Genomic DNA, 26,048 nt, shown 5'->3' with positions numbered 1-26,048 from the left:
GGCATATGCCTACACGTGACTTGGTGAGACAAGTCAAATCAATTCTGTGGGTGATGATTCTATAATAAAAAGTTTTGAAAGGATGAAATGTATATCTATTCTTACCTTGTACAATTAATCAATTCAATACACGGTAATTCTAAGCAATATATGGGTCAACCTCGACTATATGCTCCCTATAACTGCTTTCCGGCAAGAAATTCTAGTCATTTCCTTTTCTAATTGACTATTGGAACTTTATATTGTAATATGAGAAAAATCGAGGTTAACCCATATATTGCTTAGAATTACCCAATACACATCAAGGTGGAGCTCTGATGTGGCCCAAGTTTAAATTTATCTTAGTAATTGTATTCCAGAGTCACCTCCGCCCTGCAGTCGGGCCCCCATAAGTCTGCTCAATGCTGCTGTTACCTTGGTAGCTTTTTCTGATAAGTACCGTGCATGCTCCCAAAATGAGAGCTTGGTATCCAGGTATACACCAAGGTACTTTACTGTAGGCTTTGTACGTATTTCAACTCTTCCAACTTGGAATGGAATGGCTGTAGGAATACTTTCCGTGTGAGCAAAACCAACTCGGTCTTTTTAGTCGCTAGTGTTAATCCATTTTCTCGTAGCCATGAGCTCATGCATCGTATTACCACTTCAGCACCAACCGTGCATCTTCTGTGCTACCAGCAACAATGACTGCAGAGGTATCATCTGCAAATCCCATCAGGAAAGCCTCCAGAGGCATCTGCAAACACAAAATTCCATTGTAAGAAATGTTCTACAAGTCGGGGCCCGAAATGGAACCCTGAGTAGCCCGGCTTGTGAACTCCCTTCTGAGTTTGCCATCTGATGTCATAAAGACCAGCTGCTGATCTGTCAGATAGTTTTGCACCATTCTGAACAGATACTCTGGGATCCTGAAATGTTCCTCCAAGGCCTCCATTATGTCAATCCATCTTGCCGGATTAAAAGCTTTCTTGATGTCTAGAGTGGCCAACAGTACTATCTCCATGGAGTAGTGGTTACTCTGCTGTGCCACCTTAAATGTGCTTACTACATCTTTGATGGCACCAATGGTTGACTTCCCCCGCTTGAAGCCATACCAACATGGGGAGAGGTTGCCAGCCTCCTGAATTGCCCTTGTCAGATGTGGTCGGAAGAGTTTCTCCAAAAGCTTTCCTGCAACATCAAGCATACAGTAAGGCCTGTACACCGATGGGGAGCTTGGATCCTCTTGCCTTTGCTGAACAATATTAGACTCTGTCTTTTCCAGATTTTAGCGAAAACGCTCTCCTTTAGTTGTTATAAAACAGCTGTTCCGCCTGAAATGTGCTTACCACTTCTTTGATGGCATCAGTGGTTGACATCCCCCTTCTGAAACCATACTGCTGTTGAAAGGTCGCCAGCCTACTGAATTGCCCTTGTCAGATGTGCCCTTGTCAGAGTTTCTCTAACAGCTTCCCTGCATTCTGAGCATACAGAGAGGTCTGTACGCTGATGGGGAGCTTGGATCCCCTTGACTTTTGCTGACCAAGACTAGGTGCTGTCTTTTCCAGATTTTTGGGAAAGTGCCCTCCTCCAAGCAGAGGCTATACATCCTCAGGAGCACTTCCGGGCACACCTCCACAGCCACCTGAAATAAGACGTAATGTCTGTTATTTTGAATCTGATTTCTTTTTCAAAAATTCATTTTGCATCAGGTTAACAATTTTGGAAGCACCATAGGACTTGCTGCATTCAGTAAACCTTATGACTGTGTCTATTAGCGGCACTTGCTTCGTCTCCGTATGCAGGGATTTAGAATTATCATCAGTTTCGTCTGCTGATTCGGCATCCATATTTTGGTGCTCTGACTGAGGAGGTAACACACTTTCTATGAAGAGTTCATCTGCAATAGGCTCTCCACGATCAATATATATATATATATATCTAATCCCAAACCACCTCTTGCGGCAAATACTTATTTCATCCTGAGAACAGTTTTATTACCAAATCCACTATTGCTTCACTATGAACTGTAACAGTAAAGTCTTCTTATGCTTTGGGCCAAGTTTTTGCCAAGACTTCTGAAGAATAATAGACTTGAATTTTACTCATGCCAAAGCTATATCAAAAAATTGTGTCTTTTAGGTTGAATTTCTTTTGAAAGTCAATCACCATACAGTCTCAAGTTATTATATTAAACTTTGAAGGAAAGAAACTCAGTAATAACTTTAATAGTTTGGTATAGCTTCATGATCCATTGGTTGTAGTATAGATGTAAAATTTACTGGGAGGTAGATGGAAAAAATATTTCCAGAGATCCCCAGCTACATCAAGCTTACATATATACCTTGGTGATTTTTAAATCGGTGCAGATAACCACTAATCAGATAACACACAATCAGTTTCTGCTATTCTTAAATCTTCATGGAACTTTTTTGCTTTTTGCATGATTATGGTCAGGATTTTCTATCAGACCTTTTAACACAAAACCACTTGAAAAAATTTCTTCCAGGTCATCTAGCTTAGACTTTAATAAAGTTTGTTGAAACTTGAAATTATTTTACACTAGTGGTTTTGAGAAGCAAGTTTTAGAAGTTCATCTTTATTCTTTTTTATGTCTTAAATAGTGAAGAAACAATATTATATTCTTCCATTATCTTACTCCTATTCTCACCTTTTTCCAAACGCTTCATGATGTCAAGCTTTTACTGAATAGTAAGTGGAACATGGTTGCATTTTTTACCACTTTACTTGTAGAAACGCACGGTTTAGAAAACATAGCACAGTAAGTTAGTCACAAAAATTAAACAGATTGAAAATGTTGTAAATTTCTGCACTGTACTGTAACTGTACACCACGTACGCATAATGAACAAGCTGTCTAGTAGGGACTGAGGCAAACATCAGACTGACATAAAATGGCGGGCGCTTATCTGAACTGAATCCAAACTCTTCTGAGCATTCTTACTCACTTTAATACCAAACTAAACGTGTATGCGCTGCTAGTTCAAACCAAATACTTTTTAATGCATCATACTTTCGCAAAATTGATAAGGGACTGAAAGTGCCGAACCATCGGATTCAGGGGGCTGTACTTTATTTGTTTACAAATTGATTTATTCTGCTTTGCCATTATGATCCATCATGCCATCATGATAAGATCTGTTTAATGATGTTTAATAACACTTATCCAAATCCCATGGAGTAACATGCAAAAACATCAAACCCGACGTTGCATATGTAGAAATAAATCTTTATACAAAATTCCAAGTCTACAGGTCAGTTCATTCTTGAGGTATCATACAGACAGACAAACATGCAGACAGAAATAAACAATTTTCACTCTATGATAAGTAAGACAATTCTAGTTGCTAGCACTCAGCCAATAAAAATAAAACAAATGGTAAAAATTGAAATGTTTGTGCACAATGATGTTCCGAATTTGCCTATTTCAAATCTTGGACATATAACCAAACAATAAATTACAACTATTTGAGGTTTTTTCACACACACTATATTATTAGTACAGTAGTATGTAAGGAAATAATGGTTTAAAAATAAAAAGTTATATGAAGTATTATTTTTTACATACACAATGCTTCATAGCTATTTTACTAAAGACAATCTAAAAATGCTTTTAAACATTTCTTAAAATAGAAAACTACACTTTCATTTCCAGAAAGAATTTTTAGTTGGTTAAAAACTATATTTTGCAAAACAATTATCAAAGTGTTTTCATTTTATGTTATATCTCAATTAGTCCATCGATCTTGAGGACCAGGAGGAATAGATTACAGGAGAGGACAAGAGGATAACATCCTCGGGTTAAGAGGAGGGGATAACAGGGCTGTCAACAGTCATGTGACAAAATTAGCAGAAAGCTTAGGTCTCCCTACTGCATTTCAATATAATTTAAGAGTTTTTCTGTACTTTTATCTGTTTTTCGTCGTTTTGGCCATAGTTTTTACCTATATGGAAGGTTATTCATTGTTTTTTCTTTATTATTTTAATCTTTTTAATTATTGTGCAACTTCTTTGGGCATCTCGACTTTGCTTATCCTGGTCAGATTAAGTAGTCTAGTCGTTTACAGAAATAGTCGTTAATTTATTTTGTCGTGCTAGTGAGTGACATTTTTCTGCAAATACAATGTAAAAGTTGTGAGTGCACTTTAAAGTATACTACTTATTATTGTGTCAGAATGGATAGAAAAAAAATTTTGTTGTTTTATTTTACTTTGGAATGCGAATTTAAATTGTATGTGCTTCTACAGTAAAGTGGCCATTGCCGTGCTACATAGAATAATAGGTTAATACTTTTAGCTCTCAACCATAAGTATTACAATTATTACATTAGATCGGTACTTATCCCGAGGTATGTATTTGTTAAAAAAAAGTATTAATAGCCGGAGGCATTACTGTTAACCATTCAAAAACTAGTGCCTTTTACGAAATATAAAATTGTTTTGGCCTTATCAAAATGTAATTGTTATATATTTTTTGAATTTAAGTTTTAAACATTTTCCTTCTGAAAAAGCAACAAATATTGTGAATGTGGATGTTAAAGTATACATTTACCAAAATAAGTGTTTTAAAACCATTGTTTTAAGTCCTTAGAATAGTTTTTTAATTGGAGGTTCAACAACTATTAGGAAATTTTACTACTAGATCAAATGTATCATTTTTATCAAAGTTCTATTACAGCAAATAATTTGATTATACTAAAGGTATAATGGGTCAAACCCATTTGCCAACTGCTTTAGCTCCCCGGGTATCTATAACCCATGACCTCTTTGTAAGAGCGCCTCAAAGTAATTCTGAGCAATTATTGGGTAATTTATTGGTAACTTTCTACAAGCTGCCTGACCGGTAGGCTATATTAAAATATGAAAGAAATTGAAGTAGACCCAATAATTGCTCAGAATTACCAGTCACAGCCTTATCCCAACACTGGGGTGGATACATACAAATTTTACGGTTTGTAGAAAGTAAAGAAGAATAAACCATAACATATGGAACTACCAGATTACACTACCATAGGCCTGTGACCATAAGATTTCTTAAATACAATTATTAGGCATAGTTATATTTTTTGTGGTCTCAGTTCACTATACAATTACATGTGTAATAATTGTAAATAGTTAGGATAATTTTTCATTGCATTTTCACTCACATTATTGCTGTCTACATTTTTGATATTTGCTTATGTTCGCTGGCTGAAAATTTTGATTGAAATCAAGAAATCAAGATTACATTGTTTCAGTACTAGGCTAATGTCAATAAAATTCTTGCAGCACTTTCCTGTATTTACTATCTTAGCTTAGATGTTAAAAAAACAAGGTAGCTATAAACAACATTTTAACAAACAAAACCTTGACCGCTTAAGAAATGCGCTCACAAAAGAAACCTGGTATGTGGTGTATACTCATGATGCTAAGCAGGAATATAACGTTTTTCCCACAATTGTGATCCATGCACTACACCATACTTGTCCAAATAAATTAGCAAGGGCAAAATCAAAAGCCAAACAGAAAATCTTGTGTAATGAGAGAGGACTTTCTTAAATCCTTGCACAGGCACGAAATTACAAGAAATATGGCTGAAAAAAAGACATCTTGACCTCAACTTTAAGATTTAAAACGTAGTACAAATAACAAAAAAGTTGTTAATAAAATAAAACCACTGGAGTATCAATGCAGAGAAGCAGAGAGATCACTCCTCCAACTAACCACTATGCTTGGAAATAGCTGGGAAAATAGAAGAAAAGGCGCCTCTGATTGCCGAACACCCATAAGTTACAAGCTTGGTGGAACACATAACTAATCAGCCAGAGAAACGAAAGCATGTCTCGGCTTTGCTACTCAACTATAGCAAGGCCTTTTATTGCTTAGGGCACGAACTAATTCTAAATAAACTATCAAATCTGGGTTTTAAAGACACAAGGTAGAAAGTTATCTCCAATGACGTAGCCAGATTTTTAAAGTTCAAGTACCAGGAAAGGGTAGGAGATCCATACACAGATCCAAGCCATTGTTGGTGAAGAGAGGTGTACCACAAGGATCTGCTTTGGGCCCCTTTCTATTTGTATTATTTACAAATAACTTCCTAAGTTTCATATAGCAAAATCTTTTGATTGCTTAGAGCACGAACTAATACTGAATAAATTATCAACGCTGGGTTTTAACTATACTTTATGTTGTTGTGCTACTACATTTTGTCCGATTAGATTCGGTCTTGATATTAATTGTTGAGGTAATCGGCATAGCCCCCAGCGAGTCGAAATCGAGTCACTATTTGTAATATACTCTGGCAAAGTATCAACTTGATTCATGCATCAATGGATTCGGCAAGAAAAATACTAACGAAAACTAAGGTTTTATTCCTTTTTTTGTATTACGGTTGTGATGTAGAAGTTGATTATTTAAACGTAAAAGAAAACATTGTATGTTTGTTGTGAACACCATCTTGCCGGCGTTTATTTTTTACTTCTGTGCCGAGCTGTATATAATTGTAGTTTTAGTAGTTTTATTTGTGTTTTAGTGTTATTCAAATGTGAAGTCTATTTTTGGATATTGCAATAGTGCAAATAAATATATTTTAGAATAAAGAAATATCTTTTTAATGAAATCTGTTTAATAAACAATCAGCTCTGAGTAGGCTATTTGAAAATCATTTGGGTAAAATTCTATTCACAGTTTTTTTTTTTTTTTTCACTTTCTAAATGTTATTTCTGGCACTCTTTTAGTTCTGAAGTAACAATTTAGTCTTGGTAAATAGATAGTTTTCACAACCAAATATATATTTACTATAGGTAATTTCTTTGGTTTTATTTATAACTGTTAGGATCATTCTAGCATCATTGTTTGTCACGTATATACAGTTATTTAAGTATAAGTAACCCGTGTAGTTATGGAATAAAAATTGTTTCTTGATCACAACAAGTTTCGTTGGCAACAACAACTTAAAGACCATCATGCATGCGGACAACACTACTCTTGTTCCGGTAAATGAAGTGCATTAGAGCTCTAGTACAATTTCAAATCACAATTACAAATCCAAACATGGGTTCCTAAAAGGACGATCTACCATCACAGCAATAAATAGCCTAGTAGAATTTGTGACTGACCAACTTGAGAATCACAAACATGTCTCAGCAATTCTGTTGGATTATAGTAAGGCTTTCGATTGCCTAGGGCATAAACTTATCCTTCAGAAACTGTCACAACTGGGAATCAAAGGAAAGGCTGGAGATTGGGTAGAAAGCTACCTTGAAGGCCTTGAAGGGCATAAGCAGATGGTTGAGGTCAAAAAATCAATTAATGGGAGAGTTCAAGTTATAAATCTGAACCACTACCAATAGTACGAGGAGTAACACAGGGCTCGGTACTGGGACCATTTATATTTGTACTGTTTACAAATGAATTCCCACAGCTGTTTACAACTGAGAATGTAGAACCCGTACTCTATGCAGATGACATAACCCTGATTTGTAGCAATGACTCAGCTCAAGAACTGTACTCAAACATTTTAAAATCAACAAATAAAGCACTTAAATACTGCCTGAATAATGACTTAGCTATAAACCCACTAAAAACAACCCAAATAAATTTCAGTAGAAGACGAGACAACTGTCCAAAAATTCCTGACATTTCAGTTAAAAATCACACAAAATTATTGGGAATTACTATTGACTCTAACCTATCTTAGACGAATCACACTGACGTCTTAACAAAAAAACTCAGTACTGGAATATTTGCAGTACGTCGGATAAAATGGATAGGTGGCATAGATGTAGCAAAGACAACCTACTATGCGTTGATTGAATTGCACATTAGGTATGGCCTGACAGCTTGGGATGGGACATCTGAGGCAAATCTCACCAAAGTTCTTGTTCTGCAGAAAAAGGTGATTAGGGCGCTTGCAGACCTTAACCCAAAGACAGTTGCAAAGAGGCTTACAAGTCACTCGGAATTTTAACTGTTGTCGCTCTTTACATCCACGCAGTTATCATTTACACAGAAGAAGCAGACTTCCCAAGGGGCAGGGATTTTCACTCGTACAGATCCTGAAGAGTTACTGACTCATCTACCTACTCATCATACGACTCAATACACCAAGAAACCCTCCTACATGGGACGTAAACTGTTCAACATGCTGCCACCAACACTGAAAGACCTAGAAGGGAAAGAACTGAAGACTCAACTAAAAAAATGGCTTATGGAGAGACCTGTCTACTCCATTAAAGAATACCTGGACCTGGTCAAGACATTATAAAGCAAGAAACTGAAGCTATTTAGTGGTGTATGTTATTAATTAATTTATTTATTTTGTTGACGCCAATACAGATCTTGATGATGAGTAAATAAAGATGATTGACTATTGACTATTTCAAGAAAATTCTTGTCCTCCTAAAAAGGTCATTAGAACACTTGTAAATCTAAATTTATTAGATAACTGCAGAGAAGCCTTCAAGTCTCTTAAGATCCTAACAATTATAGGCTTATGTCCTGTCAGTGTCAGTCGTAACACACAAACAAAATAACACACCAAAGGGGTGAGGAGATATACATTCATACAACACCAGGAGAGAAACAGACTACATTCTACCAGCACACCAAACTACCAAGTAAAACAAGAAACCATCTTATTCTGGATGCAATATATTTATTTATTTGATTACAACATTTTCTTACAAATTTATGTGTTCCCTAGTCCAGTGAACTTGTCAGCAAAACCCACAATTTCCAACCAATTTTACATTAATTACATTACAATAATATACATATCATGCATTTAGATTATTCTATCAAATAAATCTAAACTTTGTGTAACTGGGTGTGAGAATTCATTACTTATTGTATATTCTAATAGTGGCATTATTACAACAATAAACTATATAGTATGGTGACAAAATAACGATTAGAGCAAGAGATCATTCAAAATTGGACAGCACAGAACAACAAGCAATAGAGAGGAAATAGGGATTATGAATTATGGAACAGGAGACCACTGGAATCAGGTTAAAAAAAAGTACACAAAACACTGCCACAACATCTGAGAAGGCTCAGTGGGAGGAATTTCAAAATGGGACAGCACTATTGGCTTCTATAATGACCCATGTACACAATGAGGCAGTTCTATGAAGAATTTAAGTAATTTAATAAAGTAAGATTCATGAAGACACTTTAGTTTATAATAACTGACACCATTATAATTATTGATGAATTTGTAATGGAGATATTCTGAGAATAATAAATTCTAAGAATTTAATAAAGAGATATTCTGATTCTGATTAAATGCACATTGGCAAACAAAACATATTATACCAATTATTAAACTCCATTCTTTGAATTAGCACTAAAATATTGTTATACGAGGGCTGTTCAGAAAGTAACCTCCGGTCGATTGAAAAAAATACACCAAGTTAAGTAAAAATATTTTAATATATACATCTTACAACTACATCTTTGCACTATTTTTCGACATAGTCTCCATCACGATTGAGGCACTTATCGTATCTCTTCACAAGCTTTGAAATTCCTTCTGCATAAAAATCACCCGCCTGTGCCTTGAGCCAGCCTGTGACCGCATCTTTGAGCTCTTCGTCGTCATCAAACCGCTGGGACCCGAGCCATTTCTTCATATGCATGAAGAGGTGATAGTCGCTTGGCGCCAGATCTGGGCTGTAAGGTGGATGGTTGAAAACGTCCCACTTGAAGGACTTAAGAAGGGCTGTTGTTCTGCAAGCAGAGTGAGGACGGGCGTTATCGTGCAAAAAAACGATACCGGAAGTCAGCATACCACGGCGTTTGTTCTGTATAGCCCGTCGTAATGTTTTTAGTGTTTCACAGTACACGTCTTGATTAATGGTCGTCCCACGTTCCATGAATTCAACCAACAACACCCCTTTGGCATCCCAAAACACCGTTGCCATCAGTTTTCTGGCAGAAAAATCTTGCCGGGCTTTTTTTGGTTTGGTAGGCGAATCTGAATGTGCCCACATCTTTGATTGTTCTTTTGTCTCAGGGTTTACGTACTTAATCCAGGTTTCGTCACCGGTCACGATTCTGTTTAACAATGGTTCTCCTTCGTCCGCATAACGTGACAGAAAGTCTAATGCAGAGGCCATTCTTTGAGTTTTGTGGTGGTCGGTAAGAATTTTGGGCACCCATCGTGCACATAACTTACGGTAACCCAATCTTGCTGTCACTATCTCGTACAAAAGAGTCTTAGAAATCTGTGGAAAATCAGTAGACAACTCCGCCATTGTGAAACGTCGATTTTCACGAACTTTTGCATCAACTGTCTGAACGAGTTCGTCAGTCACCAAGGATGGTCTACCACTCCTCTCTTCATCATGAACGTTTTCTCGTCCACTTTTAAATAAACGTACCCATTCACGGACAACTCCTTCACTCATAACTTGTGGTCCGTACACGGCACAAAGCTCACGATGAATAGCTGCTGCAGAGTATCCTTTGGCTGTAAAAAACCGTATAACAGCACGCACTTCACATTTGGCGGTATTTTCTATTGCAGCACACATTTCAAACTGCCACAAAAACTAAACTAGCGCAGGTACGATGTTCACTCGACTACAGCTTGATGCCGACTGACCTGCTTAGTGCGTGAATGCACAGATGGCGCGCTACTACCCTCCACTACCCGCACTGTGACCAACCGGAGGTTACTTTCTGAACAGCCCTCGTACAATCATAATGTTTTGTACAATATTTTCAAGAAGAACACGAAACATATTTGTCATAATACATTTAGGGTTGAATTTTTTTTTTTTGTTATGTTTTTAAGTCTGCAACCAAGTAGCATATTTCATAGGATATGTCCGCTACTTAATTCCCTTGGGGACCAGGGAGCATTTGCATTTGCACAAGCATTTGCTAGGGCCAAAATGATATCATGTTTTATGAGTGCTTTTAAAGCTTAACAGCACTAAATAAAAGATAAGCTTTTGAATGTATTTTGAATTTCTTGAGTTGTATTTTGTCTAGTATATTTAGTGTTTTTGGTTATAAATAGTTTTGATTGAATTTATTAAAATTTTACACATAGAAAATGCATTAGCTACAGTGTTGCAATTTTATTATCTCGAACATTTAAATTTCTTCTTACATTTATAACAATTATTTTTACTGTGGCAGACTTACAGTAATATTTGGTTTATAAATAATGAATTTCACAGATTTTAAAACCAAGAACATTAATTGCTCATTTATAAATGCAGGATACATACAATCTTGCCTGAAAGTTTATAAAGATTTATTTATTTAATAGTAATATTGTAGACACAACTTGATAACCTATTCCCATATTAAAAACCAACCCAAACAACAACAAAACAAAAATTGGCTACTTTAGGACTGAGACAAATTGCATCAGTTCATGGCATTTGGTTAACTTTGTTATAGATGTAAGATTTTGGGAAGGTCAGTTTTTTTTCCATTAATAATGGGCATTCTTAAATCAAAATAAAGACATACGGAGGCAGAAAGGGAGCAAAAGGTAGCTTTGTTGAATCACTATATAAGATTATTGTTCAAATATTAGAAAAGCAGGGAAGAAATATTTTGAAAATAATTAAGCCACCACCTTTTGGTGGGTTTCACGTCATCCAGAGGGATGTCTAAAGACTCAACTGATGATTCAAGATATATATATATATATATATATATATATATATATATATATATATATATATATATCCCCTGTTGACAAACGCTTGGTATTGAAGAATACATAATTTATATATCTATCTGAGCTAATTCAGAGCCTGGAGAGGATACTGAAGGTATGGAATTCTCTGGTTCAGAATGGAGTAGATTCTTTAATTCTATCTGAAATCTTTCAGGGGATATTTTTAATATCCTGGATTATATTTTTAATATCCTGGATTAGGTTGTTAAATTTAATATAGTAATGTCTTGGCTTGTCAAAATATCTTGCTTTGGAGCTATATGTATTTTAAAGCACTGTTGTTGCTGGTTTGAGGAGGCAGATGATTGGTAGTACGGTGTGGAGACATAGGTTTACTAAAATGGTGTTTGAAAAAGGTGTGACGTAGATCACTAAGGTCATCGGAAATGCTGTGGACAAACATGATGGTCTTGTCTTGTTTGTATTGTTTCATAACGTGTGCCATATTAGTTCCTGTAATATTTGCTGTATTATATTTCGCATTTGACACAACGAACACAAATTATTTACTACTGGAATAACAAAGCTTTGTTTATTTTGGTGATGTCTTTGGATTTTTTCTGCAGCTGTGATCATGATTCATCAGTAAAACATCATATTTATGGTAATAAATCAATTGTTTTATATTGTTTTTATTTTTGAATCATTTAAAATGTTTTTTCCTTCAAAGCAGAAACAATAAATATTTTCTGAAACTACATACTATTTGGAAAGTTTTGGTTATCTTGGTTTATTTCCACTTCAAAATACTCTCTGCCAAGTGAACTCTCTCCTTTTGTTTAGTTAATAAACTTTGTTCTTAGGATTTCAGACATTTGTCATTGTTATATGTTCCAAAAATAGAGTGGTGTCATCTAGATCACAGAGAACAAGAAGGAAATGTTTGGTATGAGAAGTGGTGCAGGCTATAAGATGCCTTCAGTCTTATGTTCTTGTTCTGGATTTTAGAGTGATGGTGTATGTTTGAATTAGCTAATAGTTTATTGGCTGATGTTTGTTTTACCAGAAGGTTGACTTAGTGATTGATGGGTTAAATTTATGTATGAAGCCTTAACCCTAGAACTGGCAATGGTTGTTCCTGAAATGCCACAGTATTTTAGATTAATATGTAATGGGTATTTAGACAAGTATTTATACCAATTAACTTACTCCAAATGTAACATATTATACATGATTTGTTTCAGAAAAGATTACAGAATCTAAATATGCCTAAAGAAATTAGATAAATTAGAAAAAAACCACAAACAATTTTGTTTTACTTTCATATAAAATTTTTTAAACTTTTTTACCAAAATATTCCGTTGCCTAGCAAAGTTCCTATGTATCAAGTAAGAAATCTGAGATATATATTTTGCACCAAATTTTATGCTGATTTCGGAAATATATAGTTTGTTGCACTTTAATTGCTCAAAATTATACTTATAGTAGTTTATATAAGAATCCGTACCCGTATTTTATTCTATGAGGCACGTCCAGAAAGTAAGTGTACTGGTGCTCTCACAGGTGTAGGAAGTACTTTTTCGACATGTTGGCAACACTGCCGCGTAGCTTGACTCCTCCCCTTAAAAACGAGACCAATTCAAGGTTAGTGTGTTGAAAATTCTTGACGCAGTACCATTTCTTACGAAAAATGTCGATGGTATCTCCTGCCAAGTGCGAAATTCGTGCCGTCATTCGCTACCTCGTGGTGAAGGGAAAGCTCCGGTTGAAATTTATAATGAGGTGAAAACTGTTTAGACTGCCTCTTAGTTTCATAGTGTAGTGGACAATCAAGTTTCATCTCCAGTAACAATAGAGTAGAGAAAATCATCGCCTTTAAGTTCGTAGCGTTCTAAAAACTCTTTGGAGCTCTGCACTCAGTTCAACTTGTGCTGTTCTGTCAACCATCTTGCAGACAATTTCCGATATCCGAGAGTTTCTGTGATTGTTTCGTATATCAGGGATCTGGAGATTTGCGGAAACATCGCAGAGAGTTCATCTAACGCCAATCTGCAATCGTTACGGACCGCAATCTCGATTTTTTTCACAAGTTCGTCAGTCAGAATTGAAGGTCTTCCACTCATCTGATCTTCATGATTCAGAATCTAACTAAACAGTTTAATAATAAAATATAAAACAAAATAAACATAACCTATACAAAGTATGCAGCAACGACTGATCAAATACGATGAAATAAACATTGTGTAACAAGCCCTACAGTTGTTGTTATTAGCTGTCTACCGATAGACTAGTGCAGGGCAGAACAACATTTTCCAATGTACAAAGAGAATGCAACATAAAAGCAAAGACCAACAAAACCGGTAATATACAATACTCGTATCAATACGAGATTGATTCTTCTTCTTTACATTGGTATGAGATAAAACGTGATTGGTTAATAATTACACGTTCACAAGTCGTGAAAACAAAACAGTGCAAATAGATCGCATATGCGGTGATGCCAATTCTGGAGGACCAAATGAACCGCATATGTGGTGATTGCCAGTTCTAGGGTTAATAAGTTTAAGTTTGAAAAAATTCTTACAGTTTATTCTATTGGCTTCTTTTCAGACCAATACATTTGAACAGTTTTAGACTTTTTAAGTAGCTCTTTTTGTAATTTCTTTGCATTCTCTTTAACTCTCATATTTAATGGTCTTTTAGCCTAGGTTTTCCTTATCAAGCCGTTCTAATTGCTGCCTACTCTCTTTGTACAATACTGTTCACTTGTAACATTGTTAACATGTATTGTTGAACTTGTAACAGTGATCATCACTAACATTGCTAATATGTTATCCATGTGAGTTCCTGATGTCACTCATTTTAAAGTAGCAGAGGGCGGAGCGAGGAAATACGAGCTCAGCATTGTGTTTTATTCATCCAGTAGTTATACTCTTAATAAGACCTCAGACAGATTAAACCAGAGAGAATAAAAGTTGAATTTTTGGCACACTCTGGCATTCCTGGCACCAGGTTTATTATATCTGATATCTGTGTTTTTGTAAGGTCACTCGTAAAAATTTGCTCCTAACTTCAGTCTCTATTTACAGTAAAGTTGGAAATACAATGATTTCTAAGTGGTTCCATGTACAGGGATATCTTCCAAAGACAATCACAGAGAGGTTGGCTATGACATCCTTTTTATGCTGTAGTGAAATGCATTCCAAGCCATGGATAACAGCTAGTTATTAAAAAAAATTCATAAATAGCAATCAAAATAGTATAAATTGATCATTTCGATGTATATTTGGCCATATATATTATATATATATATATATATATATATATAAATTATATTTAATTCAAAACCAGAATTAGCAGACACCAAGTCTACTCACTACCTTGTCTGTACTTAAGTTTGTTGTGCTCATATTACTTTATTATTTCAAAACTTATTTGAACTAACTTCAATTCTAGGAATGTGCTTAAGTAAAATCTTAAATTAGGGCATAGGTCGAGCAGTACATACAATTAAAGGTCTTTATAAGTAGAGTGCAATGCCGCAAATTTAACCTCAAAAGATTTACTCCATAAAAAATACACTGGTTTAAAGTTTGAAGCATTTAAAATGTAGGTCATGTTCTAGATGGTTTAATATTCTTGTCTTGGCTCAAGAAATACTTTAAGGTAGTTAGTGACTCTTCAGATCCAATGGAGGATGGTCTACAAGGAGTTCGGCAAAAAAGTTTAACGTAAGCATAGCTCAAGATGTACATTGTTTTAAAATTTAATGTAAAATGTACATCAAGTGAAATGCAAAGCCCAACCTAAAAATCAGAGTTTTCTATTATAATAACTGATACCAGGTTTCCCCTTTAGCATTCATCTCTGCTAAACAATCCCTTTATAATGATGTATATCTTGAGCTAAGCTTATGGTAAAAACTCCTTGTTGACCATTCTCCATTGTATGTCTACTACCTTAAAAACTATTTCTTAAGTCATTACTAAAGTCAGTATTCATTTACTAAATTTAACTTTCAGTACATTTATAGGTGCAGTAATGATGGACAGAGTTTTATTGCTTTACCTGTAAATCATTCGGGAGTTACCAAGCCAGTGCAGGACTTTTTTTTACACCTTGTATGTTGTTCAATGTATATTTTTTGGAGAGCTGGACACATACCTGTCCTTTGTTGGGAGGATTTTCCAAAAACGAGTCTGTGGCAGATTAATGCCTTAACCCTTTTATTGCCAGACAGTTTTTGTAGGTACTTACACAAATGCCAGCCTTTTTTAACACGCTTTTATTAGCTTCGGTTGTATCTATGTAACGGAATCTTTGAGCATAATTTTCACCAATTTCCAGAAGTCTGATTAATTTGAAACTTTGCATATGTATCAAGGACCGATGACAATGCAGTAATTTGATCATAGTTTTCCATTATTCTTATAAGGACCGCCAGGATTAATAAATTCTTTTATAGATCTTCTGTGATGAGCTAGCGCGCGATCTGCGCTAACCCAGCGTTCAAGTCTCCATTCAATCTGCGCTAACCCAACATTCAAGTCTCCATTCGTCTCGGTATGCTCGGATATGCTTGACTCTCTTAATATAGTAATATTATAGTAGTCATCCAGTCTCTGCCATTTCCAGTGGTTTCCTTGACAGCCAGATCTCTAAGTACACGATCCATGCAATTTGAGTTGTTGCTTTACAGAAACATACATAGTATTTTTATCAAACAAAGCCTTTACTATTTTTTAACTAATTCCTTTTCAACAATATTCCAAATTTTTCTTGCATTTTAAATTTTATTTACTATAAAATAAAGTTGAACAAATACAGTTTAGTTATTTTACACATTACCAAAGATGTATAGCTAATAAATTAAATAATAAATGTACCAAAATATGGGTATATTCAAGTCTGAACTAAAACAACCATTAGTTTTATTATGTATGTGTATGTTTTATATATATATATATATATATATATATATATATATATATATATATATATATATATCAGAATATAGCAATTATATTATAAAAATATAAAATGATTTACGATACGAAAAATTCAACTTAGTTAAGGGTGTAACATTTTATAATAGTATATCTCAAATAAGTAATAGCTTTAACCCTTTAAGCGTCATGAAAAACTGGACCTGATCTTTGATTAAGTTAAAATTTTTTTTATTTCCAATGTGTAAAGTTAAATTTATTTTTGTTTCTGTATGTCAAAATAGAGTTATTTAACGGTAAATAAAATTTGTTTAGCCATTTTTGGATTTCCTAGGCTAATTTTTAACTTTTGAGAATATCGTAGAATAGCAGTATATGTAGTTGTCACTAATTGTATTATCATTTATTCAGTAAGTAGGGGAATGAAACACAGTTTTACAGATAAACATATACTGTATTACAAACTAATAAAATTAGAAAAATACAAAAGTAGACAAAGAGTGTCTATTTGGTGGCGGGCTGTCACAACTGGCATTCCGCGCGTCTCCCGCAAGCCACTGTTATCGCATGGACTTTGAACCTTGTTATCGCTCGGCAATCTGTAGGACGGCCTTGCGGGGCTTAAATTATGTTTCTTGCTTTCTGAGAACATCCTTATGACCGTAGTAAAATATGAAAAATTTTGGGGTTGACCAAGTAATTGCTCAGAATTACCAAATCTTCAAATTCTGAATCGTCTGGATTCGCCATTCACACGAATAATGGTAAAAAAAAAAACACTAAATAAATACTGGACACTGCTGTATATAATATTAATAATTTACTTTAAAAAGAATAGGACACAACAGAAAACTAGCGATAACCGAAATACAGGCCTAGATGCCTTGACGGGAGCTCCCGTCAATGACTGTGAAAGGCGTGGGGCCATGCCCGCTAGACAGTGTTTGGCCAATTAGAAGCCACTGCCACTCCTATTGTAATAGAATTCGAGGTAGGGCAACCCGTCTGTATGTCGCATGACTATTAGAGCCATCTAGCGGCCAAATATTCAACTAACATAGCAGTAAGAAAATAAAGAATGCATAAACGCGGATCCACGGCAATAACGTTTTGAGCTTGTAGTGGCCCTCCACGGATCCGCGTCAATAACGCTGGAAAGGTTAATACAGCTCAGTAAGAATGATAAATTATATATACTAGCCAACATTACGTTTATTAAATACTTCACATACCTAACTCTCAAGTCCGGCAAAGGTGTTTCAAACAGCCACAGTTCCTTGGTAGCTTAGATGCCAGCCTTCGATTTTTACGACAATAATTAATATAAAGAGAACTGCGAAGCTTTGAGTCTCCAGGGATCAGAGCCGACATCTTAAGTGCAAGCTCAAGGAGTCATATTGAGACGATGCAGGTTGATATTTCCCCGATGGTAGCTATTAATAGGACAGAACCTTTAATGGGGCACCGATGACAGAAACGCACCAAGCGGGCAAAAACCTGTCCGACCCGACATCCTTGATCTAGGCTTGCGATTGTTTGCTGCTGGACAAGCCTATGTAGCACTTAGTCGTGTAAGATCTTTAGACGGTATTCGGATTGAAGAACTTGATTGCTCTAAGTTAACAGGAAATACCCCATGCAATAGTGAATCTTTAAATGAAATGATGAGATTGCGGAATGATTAGTAAGAAATACCACATTTCCACTAGAAACTAATTGATACATCGAACTAAAAAATTGAAAATAAATAATAGTTTAAAAAAAACTAAAAAACGCGCTTTTATAGCTAACCAAACTAAAAAATAGAAAATAATTTTTAATTACAAAGAATTTATACTATGGTAGTAGAAGGCAAAACAATCATTTATAGTCAATCACCTCAAAATAAAATTATAATAAAATTTCAGTTATTACAGAATAAATTAATTCAGAGTAAAAAAGCGTGGGGTGCATGATATATTAAATATTACAATCATTCTATCGGTAATTATCTTTGAGAGGAGACTTATGAAATGTAGTAAAATGCATGCACCCCACGCTTTTTACTCTGAATTAATTTATTCTGTAATAACTGAAATGTTATTATAATTTTATTTTGAGGTGATTGACTATGAATGATTGTTTTGCCTTCTACTACCATAGTATAAATTCTTCGTAATTAAAAATTATTTTCTATTTTTTAGTTTGGTTAGCTATAAAAGCGTGTTTTTTAGTTTTTTTAAAACTATTATTTATTATAAGCTATGCTCAAAGAATACCTGGCCAGTTTTACCATTTTACACAGCACTCTTTTTAGAATTTATCACTTAAATTTATTTTAGGAAATTAATAAACAGTCCTGATTTCTGCCCAATAATGTGTTTATTTAGTAAAAATTAGATTTTGCATTATTAACAAAATGAAGTTGTTTTATAGTATAAGACAACATTAAGAATATACAAACATTTTTTAGTTTGAATATACACAACCCCTCTTATGAGCCCTTCACCAATAAAGGAGGGTATTAGATCTATTCTCACATAATTATAAAAAAACAGACAAGAAGCAACGACATTAAAAACATAGTAAATATAACTTTTTTATGTTTTTCTAAAAACATGGTTATATTTTTCTCAAAACACATAAGATACTTGCCATACGTCATGACACTACTATTCCAAAAATGAAGTATCCTTCAAATTATGAATGGTAGATGTTGTGGAACTCGGACATGTTGGCAGAACTTCAGTGAGTCTCCACAAAAGACCTCATCTAATACCAGGCTTAAAATTCTGTTTCTGTTCTAACAGATCATTAAAAGAACCATATAGAGGCGTAGATGTAACAGATGTTCCTACTTGATATTGTAAATCTGATATAAGTAAAGTAGCCTTAAAACATAGGTTGCTAGCCACACTATGTAAGGTATCAGGTTTTGAATCTAATCAAGAAGTAGCATACATTCAAATTCTGTTTAGACCACAAAATTTGTATTAGTACTGAACACTTTGTGTTGCATTGACTAACCCCTTTACTCTGCTTGTTAAGCTCTTTGTGGAGGTACAGGAAATTCAGGGTTAAGACTAAACAGGAGAATAGCGTACCGTTTAAAAATATTTAGTTGAAGACCATAAGGAAATTTTTTCTGATCCTGAGGTACATTCTTTTATAGTTTTTGATAAAATTATTCAGTAAAATTTTATCATCGCTTCTGGGGACGTAAAAGGGACACTTCATTGATATTGTCTATAATTTGAATATTTGTTATTGAACATCCAAAATTATTTATTATAAAAGGGATAAGGAAGGGGGAAAATTCAACATTGAGTGATACACTTCATAACACATTAAGAATGCTTGCCTGAGATTCACAATATCCACTTGTAGTGCTACACAGTTTTAAACAATTTTGCAAGCATATGTTGAAAGTAAATAATAAGTACATAAAATTAACAAAGTGTAACATATTATAATATATAGTTCTTTCAGCAAAAGCTACAAAATAAGAAAGTAATAATTACAATTATTTAGGGTTCTATGTTGAAAATTTATTAAATGTCTTTTGAGAAAAGATTTTCTTCAATTTTTTAATATTTAGTTCTGCATAGCACTTTACTAAACCACTTCAATAAAAATCCAAAATATAAAAATTAATGACAAATTTATTACAAATTTAACCCTTTGAGTGCCGCAGCGTCTACATAGTAGATGTTGTGAAATGTGCATAAATTGCCGGTATCTACCCAGTAGACGATTTGTATTTAATTAATATCACATATAATTCAGTTTTGTTTTGACAAATAACTTATTTCAGTCCTGATTTCTGCCCAATAATGTGTTTATTTAGTAAAAATTAGATTTTGCATTATTAACAAAATGAAGTTGTTTTATAGTATAAGACAACATTAAGAATATACAAACATTTTTTAGTTTGAATATACACAACCCCTCTTATGAGCCCTTCACCAATAAAGGAGGGTATTAGATCTATTCTCACATAATTATAAAAAAACAGACAAGAAGCAACGACATTAAAAACATAGTAAATATAACTTTTTTATGTTTTTCTAAAAACATGGTTATATTTTTCTCAAAACACATAAGATACTTGCCATACGTCATGACACTACTATTCCAAAAATGAAGTATCCTTCAAATTATGAATGGTAGATGTTGTGGAACTCGGACATGTTGGCAGAACTTCAGTGAGTCTCCACAAAAGACCTCATCTAATACCAGGCTTAAAATTCTGTTTCTGTTCTAACAGATCATTAAAAGAACCATATAGAGGCGTAGATGTAACAGATGTTCCTACTTGATATTGTAAATCTGATATAAGTAAAGTAGCCTTAAAACATAGGTTGCTAGCCACACTATGTAAGGTATCAGGTTTTGAATCTAATCAAGAAGTAGCATACATTCAAATTCTGTTTAGACCACAAAATTTGTATTAGTACTGAACACTTTGTGTTGCATTGACTAACCCCTTTACTCTGCTTGTTAAGCTCTTTGTGGAGGTACAGGAAATTCAGGGTTAAGACTAAACAGGAGAATAGCGTACCGTTTAAAAATATTTAGTTGAAGACCATAAGGAAATTTTTTCTGATCCTGAGGTACATTCTTTTATAGTTTTTGATAAAATTATTCAGTAAAATTTTATCATCGCTTCTGGGGACGTAAAAGGGACACTTCATTGATATTGTCTATAATTTGAATATTTGTTATTGAACATCCAAAATTATTTATTATAAAAGGGATAAGGAAGGGGGAAAATTCAACATTGAGTGATACACTTCATAACACATTAAGAATGCTTGCCTGAGATTCACAATATCCACTTGTAGTGCTACACAGTTTTAAACAATTTTGCAAGCATATGTTGAAAGTAAATAATAAGTACATAAAATTAACAAAGTGTAACATATTATAATATATAGTTCTTTCAGCAAAAGCTACAAAATAAGAAAGTAATAATTACAATTATTTAGGGTTCTATGTTGAAAATTTATTAAATGTCTTTTGAGAAAAGATTTTCTTCAATTTTTTAATATTTAGTTCTGCATAGCACTTTACTAAACCACTTCAATAAAAATCCAAAATATAAAAATTAATGACAAATTTATTACAAATTTAACCCTTTGAGTGCCGCAGCGTCTACATAGTAGATGTTGTGAAATGTGCATAAATTGCCGGTATCTACCCAGTAGACGATTTGTATTTAATTAATATCACATATAATTCAGTTTTGTTTTGACAAATAACTTATTTCACGGCGATCTACAAGTTTCGAACAATCGATTGTGATTAATTTTTATTGTTCACCGCCTCCTTGTAGTTATTTGCCATCAGAAAAAAAAAAACAGGTGACGCAATAGTTGGTCAGCTGCTACTTGTTGCTATTAACTACACAGTTTGGTTCGTTGTGTGTTTACATTGTGTTAGTTTCGTGTGTTTATGCTGAAAACTGTTGTTATTACTATTCTGCAATTGTGTTCAGTAAAACTTATAATGCATTTATAAACTTCTTTTTTCGTGTTTATTTGTTTAGTGATGTATATTTTATTGTTGGATTGGTGATGAAGTAAAACGCAAGTTCCAATCAAACTATTGATTTTAGGTGAAGTAAGGTTATATTGTAGGCCTGTGTATATTTTTATATACTTTTTATATAATTAGTATTTTACAGTCGTCTTACTTCATTGAGTGAAATAGGATAGTTATAATATTGTTTCTAAACTTTTGACAAACTTGAACAAAAATTGCTTTTTGTTGTATTTTGTATATATTGCAGTATCTGGTTAAATATTACTGTAACACATCATATTATGCATGATTTTTGTTTAATTTTTCATGCTCTTTCATATGGTATAGCTAAAAAAATAAAAAAAATTTTTTTTTTTTTTTCATTTTTTAGTTTTTTGTTATAACTTATATTCTTTTCGTGTGAATAAAAATAAAATTATTATATTATATGGAAAAAATACCTTGTTTTATAACACACAAACTAAAAAAAAATTATTCAAATCGGTTGAATAGTTTTTTGAATATAGTTTTTTCCCCACACGCTTGCAAAACAGAAGGAAATGCTCTGGCAATTTATGCGTATGACTTGGGAAAATATGCTGTGGCACTCAAAGGGTTAAAATATATACAACTTTGAAATTTACTTTTTATAAAAAAGCATAGGAACAAAAATGTGTTGTTTTTGCCCACTAAAAAGCCCAAAAACCTGGTAAAGTCAAACAGTAACTTCAACAGATGAGTTTTAAGACGGGAAAAAATGAAGACTGCATGAACATTTTTAGACAGCACTTTTAGAGTTAAGAATTAGAGAACAAAAGGATAAGAGATAAGTCTGATGATGAATTATTAAAAATGTGAGGAATCTTCGTCTGTGTGTGTTGTTGTGTTACTTCATATGTAGAATAACATACTAAGTAATTAATTTTATTCAATAATTTTACTTGTTTTAATGCTTATGTTTAATATATTAATTTGCATAAACCATAATGTAATAAGAAGGAGATTTATTGTACTAGTCAATTAGCTTTTATTATTAATAATATGCAAACAAAAAACTGTGTGTTTTAACCCTTAAAGCGCCATAAAGTTGCTGCGTAACTTTGTATTAGCGTTCATTAATTGTAAAAATAATTAAAACTTTATTTTCTCAAAGCTTACTTTACTTTCTCTTTCTCTGTAGCAAAAGGAAAACAAAACTGTATCTAAATATTTTTTTATTCGTTTATTTGCTCACTGATTTTATTGTCGGTGCGGCAGTAACATACACTTATACATGCTTGAAGTGTTAAATGGTACTACAAAACTGCTGTCCATGAGACTAAGCCCTGTCTATCATCAATTGATAAGCTCAGAGACAGCAGAATGCAGCAGATCTCTAAACTACTTAACCATACTTCCCTCACACTTTAACGGACTAACTATACCATCACAAAACAAGGCAAACAATCATTCTGCGTGTCTATGTGTTCACAGCGTTTGGAGCATGGTCAGCCCTCTCGTTTATATGTACTAAGGTGCTACAATGGTTAATAGTTTGACTATTTTAACACAAGTCTCGTGGAGTGTTAAGAATAAAATTTAAGAAATTGAAAGGTGGCTATTAATTTTAAACCGGAGAGACGTCCGTGGAAGCTGAAGTGTGAAGTGCCTGTGTAAGTGCAGGCCACCATTCCCTCCTTTATGATTAATTATATTAATAAAATCTTTATTATATCCCTTGTTATCTCACGTTCACTTACATCACGGCCACCCATTTGTCACATAAATGACATTTTAACTGTGTATACGATTTATTGTGGGTCTTGTATAATATCTTAAGTAATGTTTAAAACTATGAATGCAATCATGGCAATGAATACTATAGTAAATCCACAAGAAAACTCATTATAACTCACTGAACAACAATTTTCTTTGAACTTGGATGCTGGCAGCTAATAAGTGCCCATATTGTCAAGAAACTGTGTTATAAATAGATTAACAAGAACACCATTTAGTTGTAAGTGTATTTCGTAGTTTGTTTTAAACACAAACATTGAAAATACAGTAATATTTGTAATGCTCTCTAACAAAGAAGTCGACATTCTTATTCTTGAATGTATTTATTGTTAATTTGAAAAACAACTTAATAATCAAAGAAAATCTATAAGCAATTTCAGAACAGTGCCATACATCTTGTTAGTAAAATTTCAAATTGACAAAACTTGAGGACGAGAACAGAACAGAGAGTAAAACATACAAGGCAGGTCTTGACATTTTAAAAATATGCTCTGCTAATAAGCAACCAGTGGTTTATCCTGGAATCTGGATTTTTGTCTATTTTTGGACGTGGCAACATATGCTTATATACAGAACAAAAAAAAATATATATATATATATACAGTAGGACCATGTTAGTCCGGTTTTATTTATATACACTGTCTTCTGATATAGGCAAGCAATGTCTAGAGAGGCTGGCAGTGGCAGCCTTCGTCCTTGACTGTGTTCCACCCAATTGTTGTGATGTGTAGACAAGGCACTGTAAATAGACTATTTAAAAAATAGTTCTTATAGATCCACATACAGGGTCTGTATAATAAGTAACCGGACTGACTTCAGGAAATTTTTTATTGGCAAAATATGTACAATTTTTCTTCAGAAATCTTCAAAGTAGTCCCCATTGGAGTCGATAACACGCTGATACCGTATTTTCCAATCCCTGAACGCTCCCTGGAAGTCGGCAACCTCGATGTTGTCTAGAGCCCTCGTTGTAGCACTCTGAACGTTTTTCAGAGTCCCGAACCGCGTCCCCTTAAGGTGTCTCTTGATCTTGGGGAACAGAAAGAAGTCCGGTGGTGCCATATCCGGACTGTAAGGAGGCTGTGGCAACGTTGCCCTCGACTGTTTTGCCAACTGTTCGGTGACGAGCAGGCAGGTGTGCGACGGTGCATTGTCGTGATGGAGAATCCACGAATCGGCAATCTCCGGACGGACTCAGTGAACCCGGGCGGTTAGTCGACGGAGCACCTCTCTGTAGTACTGGCCGTTTACAGTTTGACCGGGTGGCACAAACTCTTCGTGAACAATGCCTTTCACGTCAAAGAAAGCAATGAGCATCGACTTCACCTTCGATTTGCTCATGCGCGCTTTTTTCAGTCATGGTGACGCCGGTGTGTGCCACTCCGAACTCTGCCGCTTGGTCTCAGGATCGTATTCAAAAACCCACGTCTCGTCTCCAGTAATAACGTGGTTGAAAAACTCTGGTTCAGTTTGCAGTCGATGAAGGATTTCCGAAGCGACAGCAACACGACGCTTCTTTTGCTCATCAGTCAGGTGTTTGGGTACCAGCTTCGTGCAGATCTTCCTCATGCCCAGATCATTCTTAATAATGTTTTGAACGGTCATCTTATAAATTCCGACCTCATCTGCGATAGCCCGAATGCTCAGACGACGATCACTGTTCAACACATCACGCACTTTTTGCACATTTGTGTCCGTGTGACTCGTTGATGGAGGACCGACGCGCTGTTTATCATGGACGTCATCGCGGCCCTCCCGGAAATTTTTGTGCCACTGAAACACCTGAGTTCTGTCAGAGCATCCTCACCGTAAGCCTCTTGAATCATTTGAAGAGTTTCCGTGGCCGTTTTCTTGAGTTTGACACAAAATTTAATGCTAAAACGTTGCTCGATCGTACTCTCCATTTTCACTCCGACGGGGTAACTGAACATGCACTCCGCTCTCGCTCGATACTAACTCTCCAAGCACTTGGAGGCAACTGCTGCAGCCCGGTTCCCTTTCATTAGACCCCCCACCACCACTACAGCACCAGATACCGGTTAGCAGACGCTTTGACGGAGCGGGGCAGGCTCAGTCCGGTTACTTATTATACAGAGAGTCGATATCAATGACTACCTAAAAAATATATTTTAACAATAAAAACGTGTTTTTCTGTTATTGTTTATTATACTAACATTATTTCTCTAATATATATATATAT

At 34.5% G+C, this 26,048-nt stretch overlaps 2 protein-coding genes across 2 annotated transcripts in view; one reads left to right on the top strand and one right to left on the bottom strand.

Annotated features, from left to right (window-relative positions):
* The window catches only part of LOC124369785 (AN1-type zinc finger protein 6-like), a 100,185-nt gene that overhangs the window by 3,206 nt on the left and 70,931 nt on the right, over window positions 1-26,048 (top strand). The gene's annotated exons all lie outside the window — the stretch shown is intronic.
* Window positions 638-25,189, bottom strand: LOC124369546. Its single transcript, XM_046827573.1, has 4 exons — window positions 25,076-25,189; window positions 1,523-1,624; window positions 854-1,234; window positions 638-736 (listed from the first exon to the last, which is right to left on the bottom strand). Exons 1-4 carry the CDS (start codon window positions 25,187-25,189, stop codon window positions 638-640), a joined length of 696 nt encoding a protein of 231 aa, XP_046683529.1.

The sequence above is a fragment of the Homalodisca vitripennis genome, chromosome X, assembly GCF_021130785.1.
Source record: "Homalodisca vitripennis isolate AUS2020 chromosome X, UT_GWSS_2.1, whole genome shotgun sequence".
Classification (NCBI taxonomy): Eukaryota; Metazoa; Arthropoda; class Insecta; order Hemiptera; family Cicadellidae; genus Homalodisca; species Homalodisca vitripennis.
The sequence above is the reverse complement of the archived record's forward strand: the minus strand, read 5'-3'. Positions and strand labels throughout refer to the sequence as shown.